Raw genomic sequence first — 18,227 nt, 5'->3', positions numbered from 1 at the left:
TGCGTTCTAGAAACATACACACCCTCTGCCCAGACACCCATCTCCACCCCCACCCCCTGTGCCTCCCCCAGGAGGAGTACGTCCAGGAGGGCATCCGCTGGACCCCCATCCAGTATTTCAACAACAAAATCGTCTGCGACCTCATTGAAAACAAGCTGGTGAGGACTGGGTCAGCTTTGCGGGTCCGGGTCTTGCCGGGCCTGGGAGAGGGGAGGGGGGATTCGGGCCCCCTGCTCCCCGCTGGGGGACAGATGGAGCACACTGAAATATCCCATCAGCCACCTCATCCACTCTGCCCACCTGCTTGCATTTCACTTGTTCACTCAACGAACCTTCCGCCCCAGGGGCCCTGGGGGGCTCAGTCGGTTAAGCATCTGACTCTTGATTTCAGCTCAGGTCATGATGTCACAGTTCATGAGTTTGAGCCCCATGTGCTCTGTGCTGACGGTGTGGAGCCTGCTTGGGATTCTCTCTCCCTTCTCTCTCTCTCTCTCTCTCTCTCTCTCTCTCTCTCTCTCTCCAAAAATAAATAAACTTTAAAAACAAAACAAAACACCTTCCCCATGGCAACCTGCTCAGAGACAGAGGAAGGGGTCAGGCTGACAGGTCCCCCACCAGGTCATCCCAGTCTGGGAGAAGGGGCGAGGATCCCCGGTGGGGTTCCTCACCCCGTCCTGCCCCTCCCCCCCCCAGCTAGCTTCCACAGCCACTCCCCACCCCCCACTTTTGCTCTTGTATGTGGAAGCCCCGCCTCCTCCACTCCCTCCACGATCAGGGGAGCCGGATGGGGGCAGGGCCCCGCCAGGCTGAGCCACCGCCCGCCTCCCCGACCCGCAGAGCCCCCCGGGCATCATGAGCGTCCTGGACGACGTGTGCGCCACCATGCACGCCACGGGCGGCGGCGCCGACCAGACCCTGCTCCAGAAGCTGCAGGCGGCAGTGGGCACCCACGAGCACTTCAACAGCTGGAGCTCGGGCTTCGTCATCCACCACTACGCGGGCAAGGTGCGCGGTGCCCCGCCCCCGGCCGGCCGCAGCCTCCCAGCCCCCTGGTGAAAGGAGCCTGCAGGGAACCCCGGTCAGAGCTGCAGAACTCCAGCGACCCCCTTCTCCACCCCTCCCACGCACCCCCAGGAACTGGCCTGGGTCCCCCACCGTGTTCCTTCAGCCAGACCTGCAGAAACCCACTGGCCCCCCGACCAAGGTCACAGCTCTCCTTACTCCCAGCGCAGCTCCCACTAACAGGGCGGAAACTCCCTCCCATTGACCCCACGTTGTGCACCAGACCCTCCCCCCCAATCTGAGCTGCAAACCCCACTAACCCCTGACCCAGGACACGGCCTTCCAACTCAAACTCTAAGGCCTACGCGGCAAGCCGCTGCCCTCCAAAATGGGCTGGAGCCCCCTCCGGACCCCTACCCAAGACTCTAGAAATCCGCTGGCCTCTGACCCTGGCCACGGTCTTCCACCCCGCAATTGACAGGACTGCAGACTCTCCCACTGACCTTCGGTGGTCAGCGGACACCCCCAGGGACCCCCTGCCCAGGCTGGAGCCCCCTGCCCCTTATTGTGAACTATAGGTACCCCCCGATCCTGTCAGCCCAGAGCAGGCCCCCACAGGACCCCTGACCGCCTGGGCTGTAAGCAGCACCCCTCAGGTCTCAGCCCCGCATTCCCCCCAACCCTGTCTCCCTCCAGGTCTCCTACGATGTTAACGGCTTCTGCGAGAGGAACCGGGACGTCCTGTTCTCTGACCTCATAGAGCTGATGCAGACCAGTGAGCAGTGAGTGACCTCCGGGGACACATCCTCCTAGGGATTGTGGGGAGGCTGGGGACCACTCTGTCTTCCCCAGAGCTCCCATCACGCCGCAGACTTTGTGAGTGTGGCTGTCCACAGGGACGGTGTTTCTAGTGACTGGTTAGCCCCCCGAGACCCACAGGAAGAAGTGAGGAAAGCCCTCAGAGCTCCTTCTGGCCCATCCAGTGCTCCCCTGCGCCAACCCAATCCACGTGGGGTGTGGACGGTTTCCCCGGTTACACCGTGAGAACACAGCACGCCCTGCATTTTTCCGTGTTAACACATATGGACCCATGGCTCCCATCTCCCTGACCGAAGCTGCATGCCGGCGTCCATTTTTTGCCTTTTTAACCTCAAAAATTTGTCCAGGCTCTGCTGTGTGCCAGGCACGATTTGAACCTGTGGGGACGGAGGACCGGACAGGTCGGAGAACACGGCTGCTCTCACTGAGTGGAGAGCCACGCGAGGAGACAGGTGTTGAACTAGGGAAAAACAAGGCAAATAGAATATAGTGTCGCATGAGAGTCGTAAGACAGTGGTCCGTAAAAGGCTGCAATTATGGCTCCTGAACACCCTTGGAGCTGCCTACACATGCGGCACCTCAGACCCCACCCCACACCCACTAAATCAGAATCTGCGTTTCAACGTGACGCCCCTGATGCCCTCGAGAGCCACGTGCACATATGAACTTGGGATCCAATGATCTAGACCGGCACTGTCCCTCTTACCCCACATCCACATAGAATCCGAGCTACACGCATCATGACTTTCAAACAGCTGTGTCCAGGTACAACTTGCATGCCATTAAATGCGCTCGCCTCAAGAAGGGATTTTTAGCCAGCGCGTAGGATTGTACAACCATGACCCCTACCCGTCTGGGAACATCTGCATCAAACCAGAAAGACCCCTCGTGCCAAACTGCACCCAAACCTTATTCCCAGTATGTGTGCAATTTTAAATTCCCTAGTGCACACTGAAAAAGTAGAAAGGTGGGGGCGCCTGGGGGGCTCAGTCGGTGAAGCGTCTGACTCTTGCTTTCGGCTCAGGTCATGATCTCGCGGTTCGTGAGTTCGAGCCCCATGTCGGGCTCTGTGCTGATGGCTCAGAGCCTGGAGCCTGCTTGGGATTCTGTCTCTACTCCTCCCTGGCTCTCTCTCTCTCTCTCTCTCAAAATAAATAAACTTAAAATAAATTAATTAAAGTAAAAATCAAATAAATACGGAAAGTAAAAAAGGTGAACAGGTGGGGCGCCTGGGTGGCGCAGTCGGTTAAGCGTCCGACTTCAGCCAGGTCACGATCTCGCGGTCCGTGAGTTCGAGCCCCGCGTCAGGCTCTGGGCTGATGGCTCAGAGCCTGGAGCCTGTTTCCGATTCTGTGTCTCCCTCTCTCTCTTCCCCTCCCCCGTTCATGCTCTCTCTCTGTCCCAAAAATAAATAAACGTTGAAAAAAAAAATTAAAAAAAAAAAAAAGTGAACAGGTGACATTAAAAAATATTTTCTTAAGCCCAACATACCCCAAATATCATTTCAACATATACTCCATATAAAAATTATCCATGAATGAGTATGAATTAATTATGAATGGATGAACTACACCCTCTTTCCCCATATTGTGGTACTCTGTGAAATCTTTTATGGATTTAACACTCACAGCGCATCATGATTTAGACAGGCCGGGTCTCAAGGACCTCGAGAACTACAGGTGACCAGGGGCCGCCATATTGGAAAGGACAGAGCGGTCGTTCTCAAAGTAGGGTTCCTGGGCCAGCAGCAGCAGTATCGGCTGGGAACTCACTAGAAATGATCGGGCCCCAGCCCAGATGTGTGAATGAGAAACTTAAGAGGGATGAGGTGGGGCCCAGCCGTCCGTGTTTTAACAGGCTCTCCTGGTCATTCCGGTATCCACTGGAGCAAGCATTGAAAAGGAAAACTAAGGTGATAAAGGGCTGGAGATTATGGTAGGCATCACTCTTTTTTTTCTTTTTTTACCTTCTTTTATTTCCCTTTTTTTTTAAGTTTATTTATTTATTTTGAGAGAGAGAGTGAGCAGTGGAGGGACAGAGAGAGAGGGAGAGAGAGAATCCCAAGCAGGCTCTGCACTGTCAGCGCTGAGCCCCATGCGGGGCTCGAACGCACGAACCTTGAGATCATGACCTGAGCTGAAGTCAAGAGTCAGACGCTCAACCGGCGCCCCTCACTTTCTTTTACTTTCTAATCGTGATAAAATACACACAATATAAAATTTATCGTTTCACCGTTCGGAACTGAACAGTTCGGTGGCCTTAAGGCACATTCACAACGTCGGGCAACCATCCCTACTCTCTAATTCCAGGGCGTTTTCATCTTCCCAAATATGTACCGATCGAGCAGTCCACTCATCCCGGGCTGTGATGGTCAGGGAAGGTCCCCCGGAGATGAGGGAGAGAACTGTGAATGTGCCAGGGCGTCTAACCAATCCCCTGCTGAGGGGCGATATGACTGTGCCCATCATGGCGACCACAGGCAGGGTCACAGCAGCAGGCTCCCTTGTCTGTGGCTCTTTGCACACGCACGTGAGCCTGTGCATGTAGGATCGTTCCTGAAAGGGGACCTGCCCCTGTTGCCGGAGATGCCGCATCCCTTGATAGGTGTTCGTACTTAATTTAACTTTGTTCTACTTTAGTTGCTACCCAGGCCAAGCGTGGTCACCGAGGCAGAAGGAACAGGTGCAAACAAATCAAACCGAAAGGACAAAAGCAACTCCCCGGCTCTCAGCATCACACCCCCCACACTCAGGGAGAACTACGCTTTGCAGCGCATCCTCTAGGTCACGGGCGTCTAGGTAGCCTCCCCTCTGGGAGAGGGCACCTCTAATTCTCCTGTGCCCCCTGCCCAGGGCCTTCCTCCGCATGCTGTTTCCTGAGAAGCTGGATGTAGACAAGAAGGGCCGCCCCAGCACCGCCGGCTCCAAGATCAAGGTGGGTCCCGGGGCAGGAGAGGAGGAGCTGGGCCCCGGGGAGGGCTGGGGACAGTTCTTCACTCATCCCAGCCTCTGTCTCTCCTGCGTCCTGGGGCCTCTGCCCCTCTCTCTGGCACCCTCTGTCCAGCAGGGTCTTCTTCCAACTCTGGGGGTAGGGGGGGTTCTACCAGCTTCCTTGATGTCCCCCTGACTCCCTAAATCCAAACTGAAGCGTCCACCCTCTTAAAAATGTTTTGGCCTTTTGGCTATGTGCCACTTGGATTGGATTGTGGGGGAAAACACGTAAAATGGACCATCTTAACCACTGCTAAGTGCGTAGCTCAGGGACATCGAGCACACTCACACTGGGCCACCATGCCTACCTACCATCCGTCCCCAGGACTTTTTCATCTTCCCAAACTGAGACTCTGTCCCCATGGAGCACTGACTCCCCGCCCCCTGCCTCACCCCCGACGCCCACTATCTTTTCTGTCCTGTGGACGGGACTCCTCTAGGGACCTCCCGTGAGTGGAATCAGGCAGGACGTGTCCTTCTGTGTCTGGCTTACCTCACTCAGCGTAACGTCCTCCAGGTTCGTCCCTGTTGTAGCTGGGGTCAGGACAGCCTTCCTTTTTAAGGCTGAAGAATCTTCCAGTGTACGAACGGGCCACATTCTTCCTATCCACTCCTCCGTGGACGGACACTCGGTTGCTTTCACCTTTTACCTAGTGAATAGTGCTACGATCAACTGGGTGGCCCATCCTGAAACCATTTTAATGACCATGCCTTGAGCACTTAGTACCGGCAGCAAATGCGGGGACGCTTTCCGTGCATGGGACTAATCCCACCCAGGGGACGGGGGGACCGAGGCTCAGAGAAGCACCGTCACTGGCCCCGATCACACAGCAGAGGACTCTCATGCCGCTCTCTCCAATCCCCCCGCCTGGGACGATTTCCTTTCTAGTCTCCTCCAAGGGACTAAAATGCACAAGGCTGGCCTCTCAGGCACACACACGTGATTCCCTACTCCCGGAGGACCGGCTCCCCGAAGGACAGGCAGAAATGTTCTGTGCACATGTTCTGAGTGCTCAGCTAGCCACCCGCAAAGGTTTGCTGAGCACTTGTGATGTGCCAGATTGAGCGTTGAGTGCTGTGAACACGAGAGCTCCTCGTCTGAGGTTGTCAACCCTGCACGGGGTGTGCCAATGGAGGTATGCGCAGACCAGGGACACCTGACCCCGTGGTGCACTGGGAGCCAGCCCCCACTTAGTGCGTCTCTGCCTCCTGGGTCTGTATCCAGGCCGGGAGGAGAGAGGGTCCGAGGGTCCCATCGCTCCACCGCCTCCACCTTCTCCTCCGCCTCAGAAACAAGCCAATGACCTGGTGGCCACGCTAAAAAGATGTACACCCCACTACATCCGCTGCATCAAGCCCAACGAGACCAAGAAGCCCCGCGACTGGGAGGAGAGCAGGTGACTACCAGCTGGACCCATCCACACTTCCTGTGCCCCCAGACGGACCCCTCCCTCCAGAACCCGCCCAGGGTCATGGGACTCACCCCAAGACTAACCAGGGCTGACCCCTAGGACCAGTGCAAACCGCCTCAGGGCCCCGGGTTTATACCTACTACTGACCGCGACCATCCAGACTGCAGGGATGACCCCAGACTGAGTGCAGGATGACCCAGGAACTAGCACAGTCCCCTCAGTCCCCAAACCCTAGGACGCACCCCTAGGATGAACTCTGGAACTGACCACAGAACTGTCACAGACCTCTCCCTCCCCAGAAGCTGGGTCCCCACCCCCACAGGACTGACTCCCAGGCTGACCCCTGGCACCGGCACTGAAGTCACACCCCCCCCCCCCACACTGCCCCCGGCGCGAATCCAGACCCACTGGGCCCCACGTCTGCTCCTTCCAGCCCTGCCCAGCAGCACCCACCCACTCCCAGGACCAGGAGTACCCCGCAGGGGACTCAAAGTGCCTTCCCCTTTAGGGTCAAGCACCAGGTGGAGTACCTGGGCCTGAAGGAGAACATCAGAGTACGCCGGGCTGGCTTTGCCTACCGTCGCCAATTCTCCAAATTCCTGCAGAGGTGAGGTGCCCCCGCCCACCCCTGGCCCGAACTGCCACCCCGCAGAATATCCACCAGCGGGGACGTGGACTCCAAACCCTCCCACGTCCTCTGCCTCCAGGTACGCCATCCTGACCCCGGAGACGTGGCCACAGTGGCGTGGGGATGAACGTCAGGGGGTCCAGCACCTGCTTCGAGCAGTCAACATGGATCCAGACCAGTACCAGATGGGGAGCACCAAGGTCTTTGTCAAGAACCCCGAGTCGGTGAGTGTGAGAGGCAGACAGACTTCTCCGTCTGGAAAGCGGGGGGAGGAGAAGCCCCCCGTGCAGGACTGGGGTGAGGATTAGACAAAACGGGAAGTCTCCTGCCCAGTGTGTGGCACATAGCAGTGCTCAGAAAAACCGGAATTAGCTGGACGGTCCCCTGGTGGCCAGGAGGCAGGTAGGGACACGTGTGGCCACCTGTGGTGACAAGCCCCTTGTGAGGGAGAAGAACTTTCTATCCTTCTTCTCTTTCTGCTTTCTTCCTTTTTAACTAAGTTCTATTTCTTTAACGTTTATTTATTTACTTTTGAGAGAGAGAGCGCGAGGCGGGAGGGGCAGAGGGAGAGGGAGAATCTCAAGCAGCCTCCGCACAGTCAGCCCAGAGCCCGATGCGGGGCTCGAACCCACGAACCGTGAGATCATGACCTGAGCCAAAACCAAGAGTCGGACGCTTAACCGGCTGAGCCACCCAGGCGCCCCTTAACTAATTTCTTTCTGTACCTTCTCCTAGCCTGCTTTCTCTGTCCTCTTCCTTCATTGCTTCATGGACACATGGAGTCCCTGGGCTGGAGACTCGTGTCAAAGTGGCGGTTGGCTTATCCCAAGACCTGCCCCAGGCCCCGATCTGTCAAAGAAAACCCTCGTTCTGTACCCTCCAGTGCAGAAATAACCCCTCCAGCACCTTATCGGCCGCTCTCAGCCTTTTCTCAAAAGGTCGGGAGTACCACCTAGCGTACGGGGCCTCTGCCTTCAGGGGAGAAACAAAGTGACGACGACAAATCTGTCTTGGGGACCTACTGGATAGCATTGCGACTCTAGTGAACAGCGCTGTATTATATACTGGCAGGTAGATCTTCAGGGTTCTCACCACAAAAGAAATGGTAACTATGTTATGTGTGGAGGTGCTAGCTGATCTATAGCGGTCACCATTCTGCAATATATACATGTATCCAGTCAACGCCTGTACGCCTTAAATTTACACAATGTCACGCGTCAGTTATACCTCAGCAAAGCTGGACAGGGGTAGTTTTTTTTTAAAAAGCAACAATGACAGGGCGCCCAGGTGGCTCAGTTAGGCATCTTGACTTCGGCTTGGGTCATGATCTCGCGGTTCGTGAGTTCGAGCCCCGCGTCGGGTGTAGAGATTACTTAAAGATATAAGTGTAAAGGGGCAGCTGGGTGGCTCAGCTGGTTAAGCATCAGAGTCTCGATTCTGGTGCAGGTCACGACCTCACTGTTCGTGCGATGGAGCCCCGCGTTGGGCTCTGCACTGACAGTGCAGAGCCTGCTGGGGATTCTCTCTCTCTGTCTCACCCCCTTCCATGTGTTTTCTCTCTCAAAACAAATAAATAAAACCAAAAAAAAAAAAATGAAGTAAAATAAAATCTTTAAAAAATTAAAAATTAAAAATAAATAAATAAATAGATAGATAGATAGATAAAAACCTGGGTGGCCCAGTAGGTCGAGCGTCCGACTTCAGCTCAAGTCATGATCTCGCAGTCCGTGAACTTGAGCCCCGCGTCGGGCTCTGTGCTGACAGTTCAGAGCCTGGAGCGTCCTTCGGATTCTGTGTCTCCCTCTCTCTCGGGCCCTCCCCTGTCTGCACTCTCTGTTTCTCTCTCAAAAATAAACAAACATTTAAAAAAAATTTTTTTTTAATAAATAAGGCAGTGCAAAGAATCCCCTAGGGCCTGCCTGGCCACCTGCTGCTATGTGAGGATTGGATGGCAAATTGGGAGTCGGCCTTCTGAATGTGTTGTGCTGGCTCACTAATCCAAGCTGGATTATTGGCACGCGGCACTTGATCTCAGGGTCGTGTGTTCAAGCCCCACATTGGGCATAAAACTTACTTTAAAAAAAAGAAAGAAAACAAAAGGAAAAGGAAAAGGAAAAGGAAAAGGAGAGGAGAGAAGAGAAAGAAGAAAATAGTCTGTTTCGGGAGGTCGGGTTCTCTGTCCCCCAAACTTGTCTGTACTGATCTCTAGAGCTTTCCCTATGGATGTGCTCTGCTCCAAGAAATGAGAACAGTCTGGAATTGCATCCAGAGTAGATCTTTTTACTGACAGAAACTAGCATCACAAACCAAAATTGCCCATGACTGGAACTAATCGGGAACAATTCAAATTGTAGCAGTTGAGAAAGAAAGGGAGGGAGGGTCAGAAAAAGAGATGGAAGAGACAGAGAAAGAGAATCCATCCTGCTGGTTACAGGCAGTTTGCAAAATCTGACTCCGAAAGAAACATGTAAAAATTGACACTGGGAAAAAACAAACAAACAAACAAAAACAGAGTCAACAAGGCTAGCACTGGCTAAGGCTATCTAAGGTAAAATCATATTCTGACAAAAATTATTTCCACGGCCGGAAACAATGAAATTCACACAGGGAAAAGTTTGGTGGAAAAATGTTGTAAGGAAAAACAAGACTGAAAATTTGCACAGGAAAAAACTGGATACAGTTTTGTAACTGTTTATAACTATGCTGTATCACAATTGACCAAAGAATTAAGTTACCCTAACGGAGGTGGGGACTCTGCCAGCCAGCCCACATTGGGATGATTCTGATTTGAATTTGGCTCCCTGTACACATGGAGTCAAACTATCCTTGGCTGTTTCACACACCTGCTGGCCTTCCCTGCCTGTCACGCTGCGTGTGTTCCTTTCCTGTGGCTGCTGTAGTGAAGTACCACCGACTGGATGGCTGAACCCAACAGAAATTAATTTTCTCACGTTTCTGGAAGCTGGAAATCCAACACCAATGTGTCCACGGGGCCACAGTCCCTCTCAAGGCTGCAGGGAAGCGCCTTCCTTGACTCTCCCTAACTTCCGGTGGGTGCCAGCCATCCTTGCCATTCTTGATCACTCCAGTCTCTGCCTCTGTCATCACACGACCTTCTCCTCTGTGTCTGGGTCCAAACTTCCCTCTTCTTCTAAAGAAACCAAATCACACTGGATTGACGGAGGGCCCACCCCCACCCCACTGTAGCATGACTTCATTTTAACTTGATTACGTCTGCAAAGACCCTCTTTCCAGGTTAAGGTCACATTCACAGGTTCTGGGTGGACATGAATTTCGGGGAAACACTATTCAACCCAGCACACCAGGATAAGCTCAGATCGGGGGCCTGTCTCACCCACCTTAAGCACACCCTGATCTGCCCTCTGCATATGAAGGAGACGAATTTCAAACTCTGTGGACAGGAAGACTCCTCTCCCAACAATGAACACAAATCCCCTTCCCTGAGCAGAAATAACGAGGTTGGAGGACACTTGTCTCATCTGCCCTAAACAGCTAAGGGAAGGAGGACTCCTGGCTGACTGGCCCACCCCCGCTTCTGTAAGGCTGGTCTCCCTTTATTCCTACCTGTCATCCGCTCAGCGAACTGCAAAATGCACTGACTGCCCCCCAGGCAGTAGTTGGACACGCTTTGTACACAGACCCACTGACCCACAGGATATCAGCCTGAGAAACAAAACGATACAGAAACGCCACTCAATTCCCTGCAGGATGTAAAGCTTCGGTCGTGGTAGGGTTTTTTTTTTTTTCTTCCTGGTGAAGACTCCCCACCTTCCATGAACATTTATAAACACCTACAGCTTTAAAAGTCCTCCAAGGTATGTTTTTTAAAGTGCATTTGAGCCAAGTATCTGCAGAATTATTTTAGTCCCTGCAGGGACCCCTGGGGTTTCATCAGCCGTCAACCATCTTGGTCACCAAAGCAGGCAGCCAGGCTTTAAGCAGTGATGTGATGTCAGTGTATTTGACAAATCCCCCTGGGTGACGTGCTAATTATTTTTCTCAAGAATGCCTAATTTTATTTTCAATAGTTTCCATTTCAGTATTTCCCTGACAATGCTGTCCCTTTTATTGCTAAATTTCTGTTTGAATGACAATGTTCCCGAGCTATCTGTCCTACTGCAATAGGTTGTCCTGTTCTCTGACCAGCACCCCCATTGTTCTTATTACTGTAGATTTATAACTTCATATCCAGTGAGTTCCTCTCCTTGATAAGTTCGCTATTATTCTAAGTGAATAGACGTCCTTCACGGCATTTCAACTCTGACTTGCACTAAGATAGTTTATACCCTAAATCCCCTCTGGACAGAGACTCTTAAAAGTCAGAAGTCTGCTTTCTGCAAAAAGCTTCTTTTCCAGGGCTGGCATGTATGGCCGTGCAGGTTGTACACTGAACAACCAGATGGTCTCTGGGTACAGCACAGTCCTGTACATCAGGTTTTCATATTTACAGTATCGTGGTCTTCTAAGATGCACATTGGTTCACATTCCTACCATCTGTGAAACTGGGGTGCACCACACATGGGCGACATGCCATCCGCTTAATTAGCAGAGTCAGAAACTGTGATGTTATGCCATGTCTGGTGAGCCTGCACAGCTAGTCAGAGGCAGAGTTGGGATTTGAAGCCCACAAGACCAGCCCACGGTTACAATTTTGCACGGGGGCTTGTGCCCCATATCGGGAGGGAACCCTGTGTCCGGTCATTTGGAGAAAGAAAAAAATTTTTTGACCATAGCATCTGTGCACGTGTGCAGGTGCCCATAAGCAAAAGCAAGTGGGTGGGGTGGAATCGGGAAAGACCCACCGCCCCTCTTTTGCCCAGCTCTTCCTTCTGGAGGAGATGCGAGAGCGGAAGTTCGATGGCTTTGCCCGCACCATCCAGAAGGCCTGGCGACGCCATGTGGCAGTCCGGAAGTACGAAGAGATGCGGGAGGAAGGTGAGAGCCTGCAGGTGGGAGGCTCAGGGAGGGGACAGACCGACTCAGAGGAGCCAGGCCACAACCTCTGCCCCCCACCCGGTATCTCCACAGCGTCCAACATCCTGCTGAACAAGAAGGAGCGGAGACGGAACAGCATCAACCGGAACTTCGTCGGGGACTACCTGGGGCTAGAGGAGCGGCCGGAGCTGCGTCAGTTCCTGGGCAAGAGGGAACGCGTGGACTTCGCTGACTCGGTCACCAAGTACGACCGCCGCTTCAAGGTGAGGCACTAGCAGGGGGACATGTCTGGGGCCCTGGCCTCAGGCTGGCATCCCCGCCAGAGGTACACCCTCACCCGGCCCAGATACACCCGTCCTGAGGTATACATCCACCCTGCCTAGATACACCGGTCCCATCACAGGTACACCTTCATCCGGCCCAGATACACCTGTCCACAGGTATACACTCAAGTAGTGTATTAAACATGCCCTCATACAGCCCAGACACACCTGCCCATCACATATAGCTGCACCTGGCCAGACACAGCCGTCCACAATTGCACCCTGACCTCACCCAGAAGCCCTGACCATAGGACCACCCTCACTTATCCCGGACACAACTATCCATTAAGTATACCCTCAGACAGTCTAGATGGATCGGTCAGTTAGCCATATCTTCATCTGGCCCAGATACACCTGTGCACGGGTGCACTCTCACCTGGCCTGGGCACCCACGTCCAGCAGGTACACCCTCACCTATCCTGTACCTGCTCAATGGCCCAGAAACCTCTCTCTAGCCAATGTACCCTTACTTAGCCTCCTATTTCTTACGTAACGTAACCACTCCTATATCTTCACATGGAGGGAAGCCCTCAGCTGGCCTGTCCTTCACCACCCCCCTCCCCGAGGCTGATCCCTTAGAGCCAGGCGGCCCATGTCCAGGGCTCCAGCCACCAGCTCTGGTCCTGCGTCCTCACAGCCCATCAAGAGGGACTTGATCCTGACGCCCAAGTGTGTGTATATGATCGGGCGGGAGAAGGTGAAGAAAGGACCAGAGAAGGGCCAGGTGCGTGAGATCCTGAAGAAGAAGGTGGAGATCCAGGCCCTTCGGGGAGTTTCCCTCAGGTGAGGCCAGGCCCTCGCCTGCCCCACTCACCCTCATCTGCCCCTTGTCATCTTCAGGTGCCTTCACACTTGTTACCCCATCTGTCACTCCCACCATGCTACCTGCCCCTATACCTGTGACCCTCTAGGCCCTACCTGTCACCTGTCCCTGCCCCCGCACTCACGATGGCTGTTTGCCAACAGCACCTGTCCCCTCACCTGCCGCTTCTCTCTGACCATCTTCCCCAGCTCCTTGCCATTCCCCGCCCCCCGCCTTTTCCCCGGCCTGCGTCACCCCTCACTTGCCTTCACCCGACCCTCCCCGTCGCATCTCACAGGTCAGTCCTGCCACCATCACTACCCCTCTCACCGGCCTTTCCTCCCACCCCGCCCCGCCCCCAGCACGCGGCAGGACGACTTCTTCATCCTCCAAGAAGACGCGGCCGACAGCTTCCTGGAGAGCGTCTTCAAGACCGAATTCGTCAGCCTCCTGAGCAAGCGCTTCGAGGAGGCGGCGCGGAGGGCCCTGCCCCTCACCTTCAGCGACACGTACGCCCCCCCCCCCCCCGCCTCCCCGCCCGCGTCCCCGGGCTGGGCTGAGCACGGCGCCCCCTCTCCCACCGCGCTTGGGGAGTGGGCCTCCCCGCAGCTGCCTCCTCTCCCCACAGACTACAGTTCCGAGTGAAGAAGGAGGGCTGGGGCGGAGGTGGCACCCGCAGTGTCACTTTCTCCCGCGGCTCCGGCGACGTGGCTGTGCTCAAGGCTAGCGGCCGGTCCCTCACGGTCTGCGTGGGTGACGGGCTGCCCAAAAGCTCCAGTGAGTCTGCGCAGAACTGGAGGGCGGAGCCAAAGAGGCGGGACCTGTGGGGGCGGGGCCAGCGAGGGGGACAAATCAAGGCCGTGGGGCCGGGTCGAGAGCAGGTGAGGGCCGTGGAGGGGTGAGTCTGGAGATATTTGATAGGGAGGTCGCAGCCACGGAGTGGGCTGGGTCAGCGAGGTAACCAATGAGTGGGAGAGAAATGTGGAGGAGGCGGGGCCACGGAAGCGATTTCCCCCCCCCACTATGGGCGGGACCAGAGAGCCAGGCCAATGAGAGGTGAGTCCTGGGGGGAGGAGCCAATTACTGGGCAGAGCCAGGGTTCCAGGGTCGGTGCTGGTGGGACAGCCAGTGAGTCTGAGGGGGCGGGGCCCGGGGCGGAGCCACAGGGTAGACTGGACTTGTGGGCGGGGCCAAGAGCCTGCTGCGGTCTGGCCACCGTTCAAATTCCCATGTCCTTTCCCCTTTCAGAGCCTACACGGAAGGGAATGGCCCAGGCAAGACCTCGAAGGGCAGCCCAGGCCCCCACCCGGGCAGCCCCTGGGCCTCCCAGAGGTGAGAAGACGTGTCTTCCCTTGTCTTTTGCGTGCTCCATGACTTAAGCCAGACCTGCTGTCAGCAGAGTGGGCCACTCTGCTCTCTGCCCAGAGCTCTCCATAGCTCCCCATCTTCCACAAAATACAGACTAAGCTTAGTTTGATATTCAAAACCCTTCAGAATCCAACCCTAGCTAACCACCGACCTCTTCTCTCCTCCCATCTTCGACTCCTGTCATGCAAGCTACATCTTATTTGGCCAATTTAACCAATTTGTTCTTATCTCCAAGCCTTTGCTAGGGCTCTTTGCTCCTCTGGTCTCCCACATTCTCTCTCAGCTTGACCTCCTATTCATCCTCCAAGACCCATCCACAAAAGCCCTCCTACAGAACAGGATAGAGGAAATCTTAACCCCTGAAGGGCCTCCCTCTGGGCCAGCACTTACCATGCTGAGTCGAGCATGTGGCTGGCTGCCTTCTCCCTCAGATGAGGAACTTGGAGCCAAATCCTCCCCAAATCCTCCTACCATCACCCTGATAAATGCCCCCACTCTTGCTCCTGCCGCAGGCCTGGACCGCAATGGGGTGCCCCCCTTGGCCAGAAGGGGGGACCTGCCCCTAGAGATCCCATCTGGAGGGGGCTTCCAGCAGCCTCCCCGGGGCCCTCCGTCGTCAGCCCTGAGGGCCAGCAGACGCCCCCGGGCACGGCCCCCCTCGGAGCACAACACAGAATTCCTTAACGTGCCTGACCAGGGTGTGGCAGGGTAGGTGAGGAAAGAGGGCAGCCCCAGGATGTGCACAGGGGGCAGGGGAGTGTCTGGACTCTGATGGGCGCTCCCTGTGCCCACAGCATGCAGAGGAAGCGCAGTGTGGGGCAGCGACCTGTGCCGGGCGTGGGCCGACCCAAGCCCCAGCCTCGGACGCATGGCCCACGGTGCCGGGCCCTGTACCAGTACGTGGGCCAAGACGTGGACGAGCTGAGCTTCAACGTGAACGAGGTCATCGAGATCCTCATGGAGGGTGTGTGTGTGAAACCCCCCATTCCTGCTCTCCTGCAACCCCCCCCCACCCCATTCTCCCGAGGAGAACAGAAGCAACCAGACCCATCTGGAGATATTCTCTTCCGGGCCAGTGGCTGCATATGCCCGAAGGCCTTGGGTCTGGAGGTTCCCTCCTAAGCCACTCTGGGGACTTGGCCTCACAGCAGCACACCCAATCCCTGGGCCTCATTTTTCTCTCCTGTCAAGCACAGGGCTAATAGCAGAACCTACCTCAAGAGACCCCTCGTGAGTAAAAAATGGGTCATGCCCGAGATGACCCAGGCCACCTCCTACCTTAGTCCCCTGGGCTGCCCCCAGAGGGGCTTGGGACTCAACAGCACCCCATGCGGGTAAATGGGGAGCCCCAACGGGGTTATTAACTGGTCCATCATGGGGAGTGTGGGGAGGCGCCTGTAGGAAGAGACGATGAGGGAAGAGCACAAGAGAATAGTCTAGAATGTGACAGAGTGTGAGGCAGTGGCAGGAAAACCATGTGTCCATCCCTCCCTCCCTTCCATCTGTGGACAGTTCTCTTCAGCGTCTGCCTTCTGCCACGCCAGTGGAAATGAATAAGACAGGCGCAGAGCCAGCATGAAAGCTGTCTCCCGGGCAAGCGGGGTGCCGCCTCACACTCCCTTCGCACCCACAGATTCCTCCGGCTGGTGGAAAGGCCGGCTGCATGGCCAGGAGGGTCTCTTCCCAGGAAACTACGTGGAGAAGATCTGAGAGACGGCCCCGGATTCTGCCTCCTGCCTGACTGCCTGCCAGGCCCTGCCGGCAGGGGCCTCGTTTTCCTTGGCCGCATTGGCCAGAAGGTCCAGTCCTGTGGCGTCCAGCCCGGCCCAGGCTCTGGGTCACCATTGGGGCTGGGGTTCACCCCTGCAGTCACCGCAGGGCCCTGGCCTCCCCCAGGTCACACGCATTGCCTCCTGGGTCAAACAGGGCTAACATCAGAATCTACCTCCCAGCTGCCTTGTGCATATACGTGAGTTGTGTCCCGTGGGCCAAGTGCCAAGCACAGTTGGGGGCACACCTTGACAGGTGAGATCCGCCCCCCTCTTTCTCTCACCACTGAGGCAATAAACATTGGCCAGGTGAAAGCGTGGATTAATTTACTGAGCGTTAACAAGAACTACCATCTCACAACCCCATGAGGGAGGTGCCCCAAATATACCCCAATTGCAGGTGAAAAAAAATGGAGGCTGGGAGAAGTTTCATCATGTGCCCAAGATTCCACGGAGCCAAGCCTTGAACTCATGTATGCCCCCACCTGGCCTCTCCCAAAGCTGGAGTTTGCTCACTCACTAGCTCACCCACTGTTGGCCATGTGCATCCCTGCTTTCCTGCAGAAAATGGTCTGGTGGGTCCTGTCAGCTTTGAATCTGCAGCCCCCAGACCCATCTGGGACCTGCCTGGACCCTGAGGAGGGAGGCAGGTCCCACACAACCCCTCACAATGCACCCTGGGCCACTGCCGGCCCCTGCCCCCCACCCCATGTCTGTGCCCTCTTAGCTCTCACTCACTTGGGGTCAGGACTGGTTCTGATATTCCATGGCCCTGGCTTTCTGCACTTATTGTTATGAATTTAGGGGATCAGCCTGGCTACTGGTCTCCCCAGATGTTTCCAAATCAGTGATGGAGTCTGAGCCTTTCAGAACTCTCTGCAGATACAGCTGGAAACTGCTGGGGGTCCTGCCATGGTCTGAGCGTAAGGATCCTGACTTTCCAGATGGACACCCACTCTGTGCTCAGCCCTCAAAGAGCAGCCAGTCCAGGAGAGACAGAGCCAGACTCCTGGTGTCAGGACTGGGCCAGAGAAGGGCCAGGGGCAGGGGGAGGGAATGCAGAGAAGGAGCGGGCATTGCTGGAGGAGCCAAGAGATGGAAGAAAAGGGTTGGCGTGAGCAGATCTTGATGGGAAACACCACATACACAGATCTCCACTGTGACAGAAGTCCGGGCAGAGGACACCTACCCATGGGAGATGAGGTATCAGTGAAAGACTGTCCAGCAGAACCTTCTGCAGGTCTGAACCCTCTCTCTTCTGTACCTATCATGGGAAGCTGAGCGGGCTGGAAACAAACAAACAAAAAAATCACAAGGTTGCAACTGGTCCTCACCAACTCTTTTATTAGCCAACAATTATACAAAAGCATTTAACCGGTAGCTTGAATGTCCCTGGTTTCCTCTATCTCTGGCGTTTGCCCCTCCACTGCCCAACCACCACTGTGTAGCTCTCTATGACACTTAAATGCTAGGACAGGCTGGGGAGGAACTGCATAAGCCACCAACCTCATCAGCTGGGCATTTCCTGGAGAGGACTCGGGGCTTCCGCCTCCCTTCTCTGTCCCTGAACTCACCATGCAGGTTGCCTGCCCCTTGATATTTTGGGGTACAGCCCTGGGGCCCCATTGCCATGGCAGTCAGCCCATTTGCAGGAAGTAGCACATTCTGGGCCTCACATCTAGGTTACAGCATCTTCAGACTGCAAACCTCAGAATCACCTTGGCCCTGCCCACTCCACAGCCCCACATCCTGTTGACTTCTAGAATTTCTTAAGCCTGGCCCCTCCTCTCCCTTCCTTGGGTGGCCTGTCCTTCTGAGGCCTCACCCCACCCTTCCCCAGATTGCACCAACACCCCTCCACACACAAAGACACCTCCACCCAGCACCAAATGATCTGTCTGGGTTTTGTGTTAAGTTTATTTATTTTGAGAGAAGGAGAGACAGAGACAGAGAGAGCAACCAGGGGAAGGGCAGAGAGAGAGAGAGGGAGAGAGAGAGAATCCCAAGCAGGCTCCATACCCAGTGTAGAGCCCGACGCGGGTCTTGATCTCACGAACCACGAGATCATGACCTGAGCCAAAATCAAAAGTTGGATGCTTAACCAACTGAGCCACCCAGGTGCCCCAAATTATCTGTTGGTTTTTTTTTTTTATGAGTT

At 55.2% G+C, this 18,227-nt stretch overlaps 1 protein-coding gene and 1 long non-coding RNA gene across 5 annotated transcripts in view; one reads left to right on the top strand and one right to left on the bottom strand.

Moving 5' to 3' along the window:
- The window catches only part of MYO1F (myosin IF), a 32,799-nt gene extending 16,415 nt beyond the window's left edge, over positions 1-16,384 (top strand). Inside the window, exons 13-28 of the mRNA XM_086699259.1 lie at positions 72-158; positions 838-1,005; positions 1,699-1,784; positions 4,674-4,755; positions 6,102-6,208; positions 6,732-6,830; positions 6,931-7,075; positions 11,693-11,807; positions 11,901-12,070; positions 12,768-12,913; positions 13,295-13,441; positions 13,561-13,709; positions 14,181-14,264; positions 14,813-15,008; positions 15,095-15,264; positions 15,934-16,384. Of these exons, the coding sequence (XP_086555385.1) occupies positions 72-158; positions 838-1,005; positions 1,699-1,784; positions 4,674-4,755; positions 6,102-6,208; positions 6,732-6,830; positions 6,931-7,075; positions 11,693-11,807; positions 11,901-12,070; positions 12,768-12,913; positions 13,295-13,441; positions 13,561-13,709; positions 14,181-14,264; positions 14,813-15,008; positions 15,095-15,264; positions 15,934-16,010 (2,028 nt within the window). The 3' untranslated portion in view covers positions 16,011-16,384. The remainder of the gene's footprint in view (positions 1-71; positions 159-837; positions 1,006-1,698; positions 1,785-4,673; positions 4,756-6,101; positions 6,209-6,731; positions 6,831-6,930; positions 7,076-11,692; positions 11,808-11,900; positions 12,071-12,767; positions 12,914-13,294; positions 13,442-13,560; positions 13,710-14,180; positions 14,265-14,812; positions 15,009-15,094; positions 15,265-15,933) is intronic.
- LOC147583819 (uncharacterized) overlaps positions 1-17,932 on the bottom strand; it is a 70,158-nt gene extending 52,226 nt beyond the window's left edge. For all 4 annotated transcript variants that reach the window (XR_015248550.1, XR_015248548.1, XR_015248547.1 and 1 more), the window contains exons 1-4: positions 17,576-17,932; positions 17,259-17,355; positions 8,521-10,002; positions 5,305-5,461 (exon numbers count right to left, since the gene is read on the bottom strand). This is a non-coding gene — a long non-coding RNA (uncharacterized LOC147583819). The remainder of the gene's footprint in view (positions 1-5,304; positions 5,462-8,520; positions 10,003-17,258; positions 17,356-17,575) is intronic.
- Positions 17,933-18,227: the final 295 nt, after the last annotated feature.

This window comes from Puma concolor, chromosome A2, assembly GCF_028749965.1.
Source record: "Puma concolor isolate L17-30 chromosome A2, mPumCon1.1.hap2, whole genome shotgun sequence".
Classification (NCBI taxonomy): Eukaryota; Metazoa; Chordata; class Mammalia; order Carnivora; family Felidae; genus Puma; species Puma concolor.
The sequence above is the reverse complement of the archived record's forward strand: the minus strand, read 5'-3'. Positions and strand labels throughout refer to the sequence as shown.